Genomic DNA, 13,991 nt, shown 5'->3' with positions numbered 1-13,991 from the left:
CGCCAGCACGATGTACCGCACCAGCTGAGATCAGAACTCTTCTCCAGCCGGTGAGATGGTGGTGGTAAAGGCACTCGGCATCAAGTCTCGTGACTTGAGTTTGACACGTGGTGGAAAGAGAGAACTAATTCCTGCTAAGTTGTCCCATGACCTTTACACGTGCTGTGTGTTGGGCATGTGCACAAATGCGGGTGTGCAGACACACATATGCACAGTAATTGCAACACAAGCAGAGAACTCCCTTTGTAAATGAGACCAGGACCAGGCTCATTGAAGAGCAATGCAGCTGCTGACAATGGACAGCTCTGGGTTCAGATCTTGTGCCTAAAACCATCTACATGAAGCTATCCCAGAGGCCTGTAGGAAACATTGTTTCAGAAAGAAAATGGGGTGGTTGAAGTGGGTCTGTACCCGTGGATCTCCCGGTTCAATGAGACCTAGAAAACAGGCTCAGGAAGGAGGTGCTAAGCCTGCCTGTGTGCAGAAGGCAGGCAGGCCGGTATAAAGCACAGATTAGACATGGAAGACAGAGAAAGTAACGGACAGTCCCTACATCTGGGCACGTGGGACAGAAAGTTAGGCTCTTACAGGCAGACGCTGCCCCTCTGTATATGAAGTTGCCTTGACCAGTTGAAGTCGCCTGAATGTCAGTAAAGGAAGCCAGGAACTGTGGGCCATGCCTATAATCCCATCACCTTGTGGGGCACAGAGGCAGGAGAATTACTGCAAATGCTACACACTGAATTCCAAGCCAGTTAGACGAAGGACAATCTCAAAGGAAAAAAAAAAGTTCTAGCCTGTCCCCCACCTACCCAATTCAACGCGTATTTATTTTAAGAGCTGATTTTCTAACTTGTGTTGGGAGGGGGCAGAGGCAGGAGGAATACAGATTCAGACGCTGTGTGCGCTGCAGACCGGATGCAAAGGCCAACCTGGGTAACTCAGCTAGATCCTGCCTCAAGATGAAGAAAAGGGCCGAGGCTGTGGCTCGGTGGGAGCGTGCATGCCTGGAATGCCTGAAGCCCTAGATTCAATCTCCAGTACTGCAGGGAGGAAAAAAGAGAGAGAGAGGAGAGTTGATTTGCAGCTGACACATGGTGGGTGGCCTTCTCTCTGATTCGTGGATCACTCAGATGGTCCTGGCTTCCTAGAATTCTTAATACAATTCCAGACATTTTCATTAGCAGCCAGGGCCTATGAAACATCTTTCAAAAGGGCTCCTGGCGGCTTCTCACAACCAGCCTCTCCCAGTTCCAACCCCACCTGTATCACTGGGGGAGAATTTACATTCTTAAAACAGTGCTTGGATTAAGTTTCCCTGCCTCAAAATCTTCCACCTCTTCTGTGTTTTTGAGTAAATGCCCTCCCAGCAGGTAGATTCTGACTACCACCACTCTTGCCCACCGGGCAATAAGGCATTCTTAGCGTCCCAGGAATGGACAGGTGGCCCTATTCCCCCACAGTAGCTTCTAGGTCCTTCCCCATCTGCCTGGAATGGACATTCCTGAAGGCGGTCTGCAAGGAAGCCCTAGCTCCCTGCTCACTCCTCCCTAACCCTTCCCCCTTCTTTCAGGGAATGAATGCTTGTGCCTCGGACTTCCTAATAAAGGGGAGAGGTTTTTTTCCCCCCACCAAGATACTGCTCACCTCTAGCCTTGAGCGCTGCAGGAAAAGGGGAAAATCCCCAGGTCTGGGAAGACGCCCGGCACACTCTGGGCTCCCAGTAAACATCTCTTGATGGTATAAAAAACATCCAAGATATTCGACTTTATTCACTTAGAGTACTGTTCCGACCACCCACCCTTTCTTCTCCAGGCCAGGGACTTTTCCCTTCATTCTCTCTTGCCTCAGGCAAGAAATTTTGTTCTCAAACATCTTAATTTTGATTAAAATTTGCTTTGATATATAAGAAGCAAAATTTCCTTTCTAACCCTGCAAGAAATGAGAGCTTCCCAAATCTCTCTCTCCCAGTCCTACCCAGCACTGAAATTTCAGGTTAAAAAGAACTGACCCGGATCGCTCTTTACTAAATAAAACTTTGTATCTTCTCTGAAGCGCCAGACCACTACCAAAATCCCCATTCAAGAAGAATGTTTGTTGTGAAATGAGGTGTCACGGTGAACGGTCTACAGGCAGAACAGTACACAGACGCTGAGTTGGAAAAAAAAAAAGAAAAAAAAACAAAACGCGTTGAACCTCGAATTAGACCTTAGCCTAGTGGTGCCAAAAGCGCCTTAGCTAACCCTGTGTTCTCTAAGCTGTTGATTCGGGGGCTTTTCGAGAACAAAAAGCCTCCTTTCCTGGACCGTGCGGTTTGTCACCCTTCACTTACTAAAGAGTGTATGTCCGATGTTTATCTGAGTGATATCTCTGTCGCGCTCAGCCAGTCATCCAGTTCAGCCACCGACAGGAGCACGTTTCCTTAAATCAGAGACCCGTGGACTCTACCTGAGAACTACATTACCCAGCGGGCCTCGCGCCTTTCGCAGGAAGGACGTCTGCGCACTAAGATACTCTGTTCCAAGTTTGGAGCTTTTAGCTGCCAGCCCTGGCCCATCATGTAGCTGCAGCACAGCCTTCCCTAACGTTGCAACTGGGAGAAAAATCACTTTCCAGACTGTTTTGCAAGGTGTGCAATTACATCTTGACTCCCTGAAAGTCCATCTGCTGCATCGGTCAAGAGAAACTCCACTTGCATGAAGATTGCACGCCTGCAGCTTGCATCTTTGTTGCAAAACTAGCTACAGAAGAGAAGCAAGGCAAAGTCTTTTGTGCTCCCCTCCCCCATCAAAGGAAAGGGGAAAATGTCTCAGTCGAAAGGTAAGAGCCTATTTGCATTAGTTGCAAAAAATGCAAAGGCTTATGCATGCATTCATGAATGCATGGATGCAATTTTCGCCCGGCGATTGCATTTTTAAGTTTGAGGTTTTCCACAGCTCAGTTGCATTTCCTGTTTAGTGTGTGTCTTTTTTTTGCAGACACAGAGAGTTCCTGTAAGGCAGGGCTTGCAGTTCAGCTGTGCGTTGACATTATTTGCATTCTTCTGCTAGGATTACCGAGCCTTTTTGCCTTTTGCACAGTCAGGAGAGATATAGCAGGTTGGTAGCGTCTAAATGTGCAATGCTTTATATAATAGTACATTTCTCTAGTGTGCACGCATATTCAAAGTAATTTTGTGTGCAACAGGAATCCAAACTTTCGAAAAGTCGCGAGGTGAAGATGAAAGGTAAAACTCGACTTAAACTACTAGGAAATTTATGTGATCTTATATTCTTTGAGGGCATGAGCCACTGCGGTGCCAGTATTCAGCTTACATTTGTATTGATTTCGTTTTGGACATTAGGCAACTTTTGATTTTTAAGGGAAGTGAAGGTGAAATGTGGAAAGAAGTGTATTACTGGAAAAAAAAAAAGCAGACAGGTCTTGCTCTTACGAGATTTTACACTTTGCTTGCAATGATGAAGACCTAAATGTGTTTGGCCATTTGGAAGAAGGTTTTATGCCTGGGGGAGGATTTTAGGGGGTAATCGTATTTTTAAGCATTGCATCGACACGAGACGAGTGCACTGTCTCTCTGGCAAATATAGTGAACTCTTAAGTGTGTAACTGCGTAAATTTGGTCAGAAGTCCTATAACAGGTCAGAAGCTCAGGGCTCTGGTTGCCTTTTTTTTTTTTTCCTCAAATTTATTTAATTAAAATATTTTGTAGGGTTGTTTTTTTTTTTTTTTTTTTTTTGCAGACTTATTGATGTTCTGTAGAGGGAATTAAAAAAAAAAAAAAGGATCCTAGCATGGGATCAAAGATGAAGGTGTGCTTAGGTGCTTGTGAGACCTTCAGTGACTTTTTTTCTGTAGCAATCTTCCTTACCGTACAGAAATCAGGTGGCATCTGAGAAATGCCCCCAAATGAGGAGGTGTGCTAGGCTACCTGGGGGTACCGCTGGAGTAAGACCTGGTGACGTTAAAGTATCCAATAAGCTTTTTGCCACACTTTGTTGGGTACTTTCCCTCTACCTGATAGAGATGGTGCGTCTGGCCTCATGAAGAGAGGGGTTGCTCTTCAGAGTTTAAAGTAAGCTTGTTTATGGTTGTTATCGCTTGTTTTGTGTTTAATATCAGGAGAGGATGAAATATGTTAACTACTTCAGAAATGTGCAGATGAACCTAGAAGTTGGCATTTTTTTTCCTAAGGTGTGGATATTCCTTAGCTAGGGAAAATTCAGAATCTTGTAATTGAGCAGAGAAATAAGAGTTGACAAGAGCCAGGCCATGCTATAGCATACTAGAGAAATGACTTCTAGTTACTTTGCGTTTGGTAAACATTCACTCATTCATTCAATTCAGCTTAATATTCGTATGTATGATATGCATGCTTATGTCTGTATACATGCTTGTTTATGTATGTACATGCATATGTATATTTACATGTATGTGTAAGTGCATAGAATCTAGGGGTGCTCGAGAATATTTAAAATGAAGTCTTTGTCTTCAAGAATTGCCATCTGGTTTGTGAGGAAATTTTTTGCGACACGGATTACAGCGCAGTCTGGGCCAATGAGATGGCTCCGTGGGCAAAGGCGCCTGCAGCCAGGCCTGACCAGCTCCATTCCATCCCCCAGACCCACAGGGTGGAAGGAAACTCCTACAAGTTCTCCTCCGACCTCCACACGTACACCGTGCACACCCCATACACACAGAGGAAAGAAATGAAAACATAATATGAAAAATTTAAACAGCCCCCTATTGAAGAGGACCAGGACCTCCAGAGTTTAGAGGCAATATGGATCCCTTCATTTGCGGAGCTGTCAGGAAGTTGCACGAAGGTTGTGTGTGTTACAGCCTCCCTGCCACCCCCACCTCACTTTGGACTTTAGGCTCTAAACTCACTTTCTTCCTGCATAGTTTTTGGTCCTACTTGTGAGATAAATCTCTTTCTCAGCGGGTCCCTTTTTTTTTTTTTTACTCTGGAAGCTAACAGGGGTGTAATTGTGTGGCACTTTCCCACTCTTGATCATGGTCTTTCTAGTCAGTTTCCATTCGATGCAGATGAGCTTTCTCAACCAGATCTTGCTTGCAAACTATATCTGCTATGAACATGAGGTTTTTGTCCTGAAGGAAAATTGTTGGTGGAAAGACGTGGGCAATCATTTTAGAAATGGCTAGGGAGTCTTGGCCTGGACTTTTTATGTGGAGTTGGCCTAGCTCAGCAGGGCTCTCCTCAAATGGCCAAAAGCACTTTTTTTTTTTTAAATCTTCGTCTTTTTCTTCTTTTTGGTTCCAAACTTCTTTTTAATACTTTAGCCAAATGAAATGGGAGGAAAAGTGAGAGGTGGGTACAATCTCACAGTATTGAAGAATTTAACAACATGTTCAATTCACGAACCTTTATGAACTTTTTAGATCACTATAATTCGGTTTTACAGACCTCTAATTTCAGGCATAGCAGAGGCAAAGAATTACAGACTGCCCAGGAGCTGGAGGGACTGGGCTCCTTCTTCCCTAGCCTTACCAGCATTGGGATTCCGAGAAAGAATTTTCTTAAAAAGAGATTCTGTTTTCCACAGTTGTGAGTTGAGGTGGTATGTTTCTCAGCTTGTTTGTATTAGCTGTCTGGGGTTGAGCTGACATTTTTCAAATGTTAAAGCAGTAGTGTGCCTTTTGAGGAAACCTGAACTGTAAGTTAACAGGAAGGGTACCAGAGTGTGCAGGAATTCCTGCACATTACAGGAAGGCAAGCCACAGGAAAAATGTGTCATCTACACTACCCAGGAGAGAGAACTATTGTGATCAGCCAGAATGGTCTTCTGAGGGAGGCAGGGTGGTCTAGCATCTTCTGGTTTTCCTGAAAATATATACATTTGGCCCTTTTTAGAAGCCAGTCTTTCTCACGTCTTCTTCTGGTTACCTTGTGAAAACAATACGAGCTTATTTTAGTTGAATGTAGTCATAAGCAAGTCATGTAAGCAATGCTTACAAGGCATGCTTCGGAAGGGGATGGGGACATGGCTGGGAAGATCTCAGCCCCCCTCCCCCGAGTTAACCTCTGCTTTTGTAATTCACTCCATCCTGGGGAAGCAGATGTGTAGATTTCTCATTCAGTGCACATGTCTTGTTGGACTGTACCACACGGACTTGTCATGCTTAGCCTATAATCTGAGCCAGTGTGTTTTATAACTCTGTCGGTCTCAGGACACCCTGTCAGAACAGGCACCTTGGGCTTCCTGCTTGCTTTGATTTGGTGTTGCTTTCAGTTCTTTCTAATATGGTGTGTTAGCTAAACTGGATGTGTGTGTGTGTGTGTGTGTGTGTGTGTGTGTGTGTGTATTGCTGATGCAGCTCCTTCTGGACACAAAAGTTGGGATCCTTTCATTTTTCACAGATTAATACCATTTAAAAAAAAACAACAAAAAAACAAAAAACAAAAAACAAAAAAAAAAAACAATCCCCCATCTGCTAAAACCTAAAAAAATCTACAGGGAGTATTTTTAAAATTTTAAAATGTTTATGAACAGGACTTCTTTATTATAGGAATATTCACTAGAAAAGAAAAACAAAATGACTGATTGCTGCAGAATGCATTGTGGCATGCTCTCTTCAGGCTTTTGGTCTCTGTGCGTGTATTTGAAATGTGCAAGGTCTGTGTACCACTAGTGTCTGTTAGGCTACTTTTTATTCCACTTACCAGTATGTTGTGAAGTGTGTCTGAGTCAGTGTATTTCTACATTAGCAATCTCCAATTCCATTGCATTTGCTTAAATAGACTTTCAATAACCGTTTCCTCCAGGATTATACTTATTGCCACATATTTTCCACCATATGGTGGCAATAGACTGAATTCCAGGGAGTCAACTGCAGATTATGGGTGTCTATATTTCTTTCATCCCCCAATATTTTCTCTATATTTCAAACCTAGGCTTTTATTGTCATTATTCTATAAATGGTCCATGTTCGTTAAAAAATTTAAACCAAAGAAAAATTCATGTTAAGAATATACATCTTGAGCCAACTTTGGTGATGCACGTCTTTAATTCTGGAATGAGGGAGGCAGAAGCAGGTGGATCTCTGTGAGTTCAAGGACATCCTGGTCAACATAATGAGTTCTAGGGCAGCCTAGGCTGCATGATGAGACCCTGCCTCAAAAATTACATTCGTGCACACATACACACACACACACACACACACACACACACACTTCACCTCAAACTACTCAGAGAGATAATTGCTGTTGACTTTTGATAACTATCTTCATAAACACAGTCTTACATGTGTTATTTTACTGTATGGGATATTTCCCTTAAACTCCTCCATGAGTCTTGGCTGTCTTCCAATATTAGTACACATACAGTAGCCTCATTCTTTGTTACAGTCGCGTACTTTAACTTATAAGAACATAGCCACGTACTCAGCCTTCCATGGACGTCCATAGAGTTGCCGTTTTATTTGAAGTTATAAACAACATTGGAGGGAATTTCTTGGGCACAGATTATTGCACATTAGCCCAATTCTTTCTTTCTTTCTTTCTTTCTTTCTTTCTTTCTTTCTTTCTTTCTTTCTTCCTTCCTTCCTTCCTTCCTTCCTTCCTTCCTTCCTTCCTTCCTTCCTTTCTTTCTTTCTTTCTTTCTTTCTTTCTTTCTTCTGTACGGTTTGTATTAAAAATATTTTCAGGGGCTGGAGAGGTGGTTTAGCAGTTAAGAGTGCTGGCTGCTCTTCCAGAGGACCTGGGTTCAATTCCCAGTACCCACATGGCAGCTCACAACTGTCTGTAACTCCAGTTCCAGAGGATTCAGCTCCCTCACACAGACATACATGTAGGCCAAATGTCAAATGTACATAAGAATAATTAATTAATTAATTAATTAAAATATTTTCAGACAGCCAGGCATGGTGGCACATGCTGGTAATCCCAGCACTCTGGGAGGCAGAGGCAGGTGGATATCTGTGAGTTTGAGGTCAGCCTGGTATATAAAGTGAGACCAGGCCAAACAAGGCTACACAGAGAAACCCTGTCTTGAAAAAAAAACCTTTTTTTAGATGATATACTTTGATGGTATTCTTTTCTCTCCCCAACCTCTCCCAGATGTTCCCCACCTCCCTACCACACAACTTCGTGCTCTTTTTCTCTCTGAAAGAAACAAAACAAAGTCAAGAACAACAAACTACAAAAATATAAAAAACAAAACGAAAAATACCAGAACAAAAAGAAATACACCCCACACACATGCATGCATGCGTACACACACACACACACACACACACACACACACACCCTGTAGTATCCGTTTTGTGGTGGCCAACTTCTTCTGGGCTTGGGGACAGCCCTACCGTGTGGCTGATCTACCCATATGTCCAAGTATTTCCTTAGGAGTATTCCTAGAATTGGAAGCCCTGGGTTGGGAGCGTGTATGGATATGTGTCTCGACTGATTTCTAGAGAGTCGGAACTTTCCCATTTTCTCCAGGGATATTTGGGAGTCTCTTTCCTTTCAAGCATAATGGTGAATATTGCCAAATGTGTCACTCTCCTATTTTTCCTCCTCTCGAGTATAATTTGAAAGAGAACCTTTGCCAATTTGATAAAATGTATTTATATTTGATTCCGACTTACATTTTTTTGAAGTGATAAGTTGAAATTTTTCACTTATCTTGACATTCCTGTTTAATTTGGTTTCTTTTTTTTTTCATGTCACATAATGTATCTTTAAAATTTTCACTTAAAGATAAAATTAGTTTTAAAGTTAAGCTAGAAAACCCCAGGACTGTAGGGGTTAGATAATCATGCGTTGAAAGCTGGGCTCTATACAACTAAACAATTTCATTCCTTGGTAAGTTCTAATTCTGCTTTTGACCAAAATGTCTTGTGCATATATCACATTTTATAATGTAAACTCAGTATGGTTACACTTTCAGTAGCTGTCCAGACTCACATAAAAATAATGAGAAGATTATAATGATCTGCTTTGAATTCCAGACTGAGAAATAACCTATTTCTGGGCGTGTCTGGAGTTTTAATTACCTCTACAGCGAAAAGTCGCTTTTCTTTAGTTTTCTAAGTAATTTTTATGTAGTACCTGGTTGTTTTGTGGACCTTGATAGAAAATAATGAATTGTTTCGGTTTTAATTACAGGGCTAATTTCAAGGAACAGTTGATTTCAGTGTACCTCATTAAAACAATTAAGGCTACAGTTAATGTTGTTGACCTCACAAGGTCTGTGTGGGGCAGGTGTGATGTGTTATTGGCTTACCCACCATAAGCCTCCTGCTTATGCATTCTGGTACTACCTGTTGAGGTTTAAGAGTAGGAAAGGGCACTACTAGCCCAGGTTTGTCACTCGGCCTTAGAATCAGTGAGTTGTTTGCAGAACCTACAGCCACAGATAAGCGTGACTTTAGTGATTCTTCACCCAAAGTTCTCTTCACTGAGCTACACACCAACACTGATAATCCACATTTATGCTCCTCCCCACTACCTCAGAATTTAGTGTATTTTACAGTTTTCATTTTATGTGTTTTGTGGGGAACAAGCTGTTGATGGGGAGGGGAGAGTGATATAGTCATCTAAGTTTATTATTCTTTGCCCAAGAAATGGTGATCCATGAATCATGGTGGTAGGATTTTTTGCTAATTCTCTGCCAAAAGATATTTTGCAAATGCTCTCATTCTGATTGCCAGTTGCCTGCAGAGTACAGCTATGAGTTTTAAGGTCTATAATTACTGTTTGCCTTTTATGGACTATCTCTTTTGGAAGATCTTGCAGGGTAGGTAAACTTCACATATGTCCTTGCTTCTGTAACTCTTTCGGTGTTCTGTTGTGTTTATCGATAATCGATAATCTCTGTTCAGTAAACACATTCTGAAATTATTTTTCATCAGTAAGCATAGTTGTCATTTTTCCCCTAAAAGGTTTGGGGTAATTAAACTATAAACACAGTTGCTTTTACTGTTCCTTGTTTGCATTCAAGGTCTCATTATCTCTTTGCTTGATCATTATCTCTTTACAAAATAGCATAAAGATAGTGGCTGAAGAAGTGTCATTCTTTCTACGAAGCCCTCTAAATGGATTTAATGGTTGCATGGTACTTTCCTAACTTTTTGAGGTGTTGGGGCTATGGCTCAGTGGTTAAGGGTGCTTTTTCTGCAATCATGAGGACTTTGGATCCCTAGCAATCACATACAAAACTGGGCAGGACTATTAAGTGCCTGTATCCCTAAATTGTTGGGTGGAGATAGGTGAATTCCAGAGCTCCATGGCCAGCAAGCGAGCATAGCTGAAATGGCTGCCTTCTGGTCCAGTGAGAGATCTTGTCTCAAGGCAATAAGGTGAAGAGTAATGGAGAAACCTGCCCTCCTGCGTTGAGTACGTGCCTGTGTGTGGCTATCTGAACCCTTAGGGACATGCCTCACACTTGTATAGCACCACACATGCATGTGTGTGCACACACACACACAACACGGATGCACACACAAACATACACAAACAAAACAAAAGGGACAAATAATCTGCTGACGATGTTGCTCAGTTTAGAGAAGGTGTTTAGTATGAGGCCAAGGTGTATGGTCCAAAGGAGCACGGTTGGAAGGACAGAAATGAATGTCTCCATGTCCCTTGCTGCTTTCGGTTTCTAGGTCTACGGAGCCTTTGAAGGGTTATTAGTGGCAATTGAGAAAATGTTAATAGTGGGCCTTCCTCCACTAAAACAGATCTGCAAGCGTAACCAGTCAATACTGCGATTGCTCGCTTCCCGCTTGAATACCACTGCTGCCACTGGCCACCCCTGCCTGCCTGGATTTCGTTTCCTCAGATCACCTTTTCTCCTACACTTGTGTGTGCAGTTTGATGTGTAGGCGACAAGACCACTCGTTCTGTTTTGCAGAGGAGATTCAGGGACGTCGATCACAAGTTCTCGTTTCTTGGTTAGCTGTGCTCCGAGACAAGTCTTAAGTCGGCATTTGGAAGATGCCCTGTCATTTCTTTTGCTTTCCAGCACGTACCTCTTGCTTCCATGCGCTCCACGGGCTCAGTCTTAGATGCGGATCCTTCCATGCGCATCCTTCCACAACACCGCCAACCCCTCCCCCGCCCCCATCATCATTGTCATTATTTGCTAGAGTCACTTTTATGTGTAACTTTTAAAAATAGCACATAAATCCTAGAGCTAGATACAAATGAGTAAGTTAACTATAGTATACCTCTACCCCCATGGACTGATGGGAAGTGGAGGAGGCAGGAGGCAAACAAAACAAAACAAAACCAACCAACCAAACAAACAAACACAATTTCCCTTGCTATAACCAGCAGCCAGGAAAGTACAGCCTCTGTACCAAATCCTATGAGCTAAATCAGATTCCCTGCTCAGTTTTGATGATGCCAAGGATCTAACCCAGAGCCTGATGCACGCTACACCTTGCCCTGAGCTATATCCCAGCTCCAATTTATTTTTTTTAAATCGACTCCTGACATTTAGAATATAATATAGTAATTCAATAAATAAATACAATGAGTAGTGATCAAACTCAGGCAATTGTCATTTCTTTCTTACTCCTCTCCATTTCTGCGTACTGAGGACTTTTAAACTCTGCTTGTCTAGTTGTTTTGAAATATATAGTAAAAGTCGAGCTCAGTGTCACACACCTGTGACAGAGGCATATCTGTGACTTCGAGACAAGCATGGTCTACAAAACAAGTCTAGGACAGACAAGGCTATACAGAGAAACCGAGTCTCAAATATATATATTAAATGTCTTTCAATTATAAGTACTTTACCTTGGGTCAGAAGAATGCAAGTAATTCTTCCTGAGCTGGGAATTTAGCTCAGCTGGTAGAGTGCTTGCTTGGCATGCACAAAGCCCTGAGCTGATCAGGAGCAGTGCAGAAAGTGGTGCATACCTGTATTGCCATCGCTTAGTAGGTGGAGGCACGTGGATCAGAAGTTCAAGATCATCCTTGGCTACACAGCAAGTTGGAGACTAGCCTTGGCTATATGAAACCGTATTCTAAAAATAGACAGACAGACAGATGGACAGACAAAAAAGCAACATCCTGAAGGAAGAGAAGGGATAATTGCTTGTAGAACATTCAGACTCAGTGTCCACAAGTAGAGTTACATTGTAGCGCAGATTTAGTTGCTTAGTTTCTGTGGCTGGTGTTTCATCTGGGGTATTGGGATTGGGTTGTTCTAACAGGGATTCTGGGTCCCACCAAGAAGAAAATATGTACTGTTTGTTCTTTTCTGAAAACATTTGCTCTGACTTTGTTCAGGTGAGTGGAGTCAGGGGGTTGGGGGGGGCGGGTCTTGTTATGACAGGGCTCCCAGGTTGCATTCCTGTTTGATTTAATGGGACATGGTTAGCCTGCCCTGCAATCCTTTGGTCACCTATTGGGCCCACCCTACAGGAAGTGTCAGAGTGGCCTTTCTCCTAGCTATGTGAATTCAGGTCATTGCTCTTTCTGCCCAAAGCAGCCACTCTTCTCCTCTAGCCCATCAACGGATCCCTTTCCCTTCTCTGTGCGCTTCCTGTTGCCTTTACAGGTTTTTTTTTTCTTTCCTTTCCTTGAGGAGCTACCCATTCCTTTTCCTTCCCACATTCTCCCATCCTTTCCTTGATCCTAAGTTTTGTTTAGAAAGTATGTTGAAAGCCACCCTTATGCCGCCACCATTGTCTGGCATTGTTGATCTTCATCATGACTCCATAGATTCCTTTGTATGAAGATGAAAGTCTTCCATGGTAGAACATTCTCCATGCTCCACAGAAGGCTTTCTGGTTCTCTGAAAATACTGTACTGTCTTCTTAGATTTGTCCCTAATCCTGTTGTATTGTTTAATGGTGGTGTCTTGGTTGTGTTGTGAGTATCCCTTTGATTATAGATCTACTCAATTAAATATATACTGTGTATGTTTCAGAAAGATGGCTGTCGTGAAGGTTCTGAAAGCGAAGGAAAGTGAAAGGGACAGGAGGACAGAGACATTTTGGCAGGATGAGACCAGTTTTGTTTTTTGTTTTTTGTTTTTTTTTTTTTTTTTCTTAACCTAGATTGATTAAGTGACTCACAGTGAAGGTGTTAGGTTCCAGGAGTCCAGAAGGGGTTGCTGCTCTGTGTTCTCTGTTTCAGACACTGTGCTTCATAATGCCTTTAAACTATATCAGCTCTCCCTCTTACTCAGTGAGGTGACATCCAGTTTTGTAAATGAGCAAACTGAGGCCAGAGAGGTTACGAACTTAGGTGTCAGTTAGACTAACAGTGGCAGAGCAGAGGTTTTAGGCAAGGTCAGCCTCAGTCCAGAACCCTGGCTCACATCTGTTCCACTTTAGCTCCTCCTCCAAAATAAAATTTTGAAACCCTTTGCACAAAAGAAATGGTTGCAGATAGGAAATCTGATCAGAGTCCATAGAGGCTCAGTCAATTTGAGCATGCCTGGGCCCAGTGTGGTAGTTAAGAAGGGTGACCTGTGCCTAGCTTTTTCTAAGTTCCCTTTGGCATGTCCCTTGAAGTGTCTGGTAAGCAGAGGATGCCAAGTCTGATTCATTTCTGACTCCACAGGTTGAGTTCCAGGCATACATTTCCATTTATCTGAAGGAGGCTGATTATAGTTGATCTGCTGGCAGATATGGTTAAACGTCTCCTGGAAGTTTATGTTAAAACATTGGTGACACATGGTTCTGTTCGCAGGTCATAGGCTGTAGAAACCGAGTGGACTTAAACCTTGGGCATGTCCTTACATGCCTGTGTGACCCTGCCTCAAACCAGAACACAGCCAATCCTGGTTCTCTTTTGGCTTCGTTGTTTCCTGGCTTCCTGGTTATTTCTATGTAAATATATCAAGTGCATTTTCCTTGAAGTTATGAATGAACCACTGTTTTCTTTTTATACTGGACTGTGTGAAGGGACCTGAGTAGGTAAGCCGAAGGAGTTGGGAATGAATATATATATATATATTTACTTAATTATCTGAGACAAACTCTCCCTATATAGCTCAAGCTACTTTTGAGCTAGT

At 42.6% G+C, this 13,991-nt stretch overlaps 1 protein-coding gene and 1 long non-coding RNA gene across 3 annotated transcripts in view; one reads left to right on the top strand and one right to left on the bottom strand.

Annotated features, from left to right (window-relative positions):
* Positions 1–817: 817 nt before the first annotated feature.
* On the bottom strand, positions 818–2,443 carry LOC132655376 (uncharacterized). The gene is made up of 3 exons (XR_009593190.1): positions 2,333–2,443; positions 1,648–1,733; positions 818–1,043 (listed from the first exon to the last, which is right to left on the bottom strand). It is a non-coding gene; the product is annotated as an uncharacterized LOC132655376 (long non-coding RNA).
* Positions 2,444–2,496: 53 nt separating this feature from the next.
* Positions 2,497–13,991, top strand: part of Map2k6 (mitogen-activated protein kinase kinase 6) — a 117,800-nt gene continuing 106,305 nt past the window's right edge. Inside the window, exon 1 of one of the 2 annotated variants that reach the window (XM_060386470.1) lies at positions 2,497–2,820. In XM_060386470.1, the coding sequence (XP_060242453.1) occupies positions 2,805–2,820 (16 nt within the window). In that variant the 5' untranslated portion in view covers positions 2,497–2,804. Of the gene's footprint in view, positions 2,821–2,915; positions 3,099–13,991 lie in introns of those variants that run through there. The other variant, XM_060386469.1, reaches the window with a different exon arrangement.

The sequence above is a fragment of the Meriones unguiculatus genome, chromosome 7 (assembly GCF_030254825.1).
Source record: "Meriones unguiculatus strain TT.TT164.6M chromosome 7, Bangor_MerUng_6.1, whole genome shotgun sequence".
Classification (NCBI taxonomy): Eukaryota; Metazoa; Chordata; class Mammalia; order Rodentia; family Muridae; genus Meriones; species Meriones unguiculatus.
This window is presented reverse-complemented; position numbering and strand designations above follow the sequence as displayed.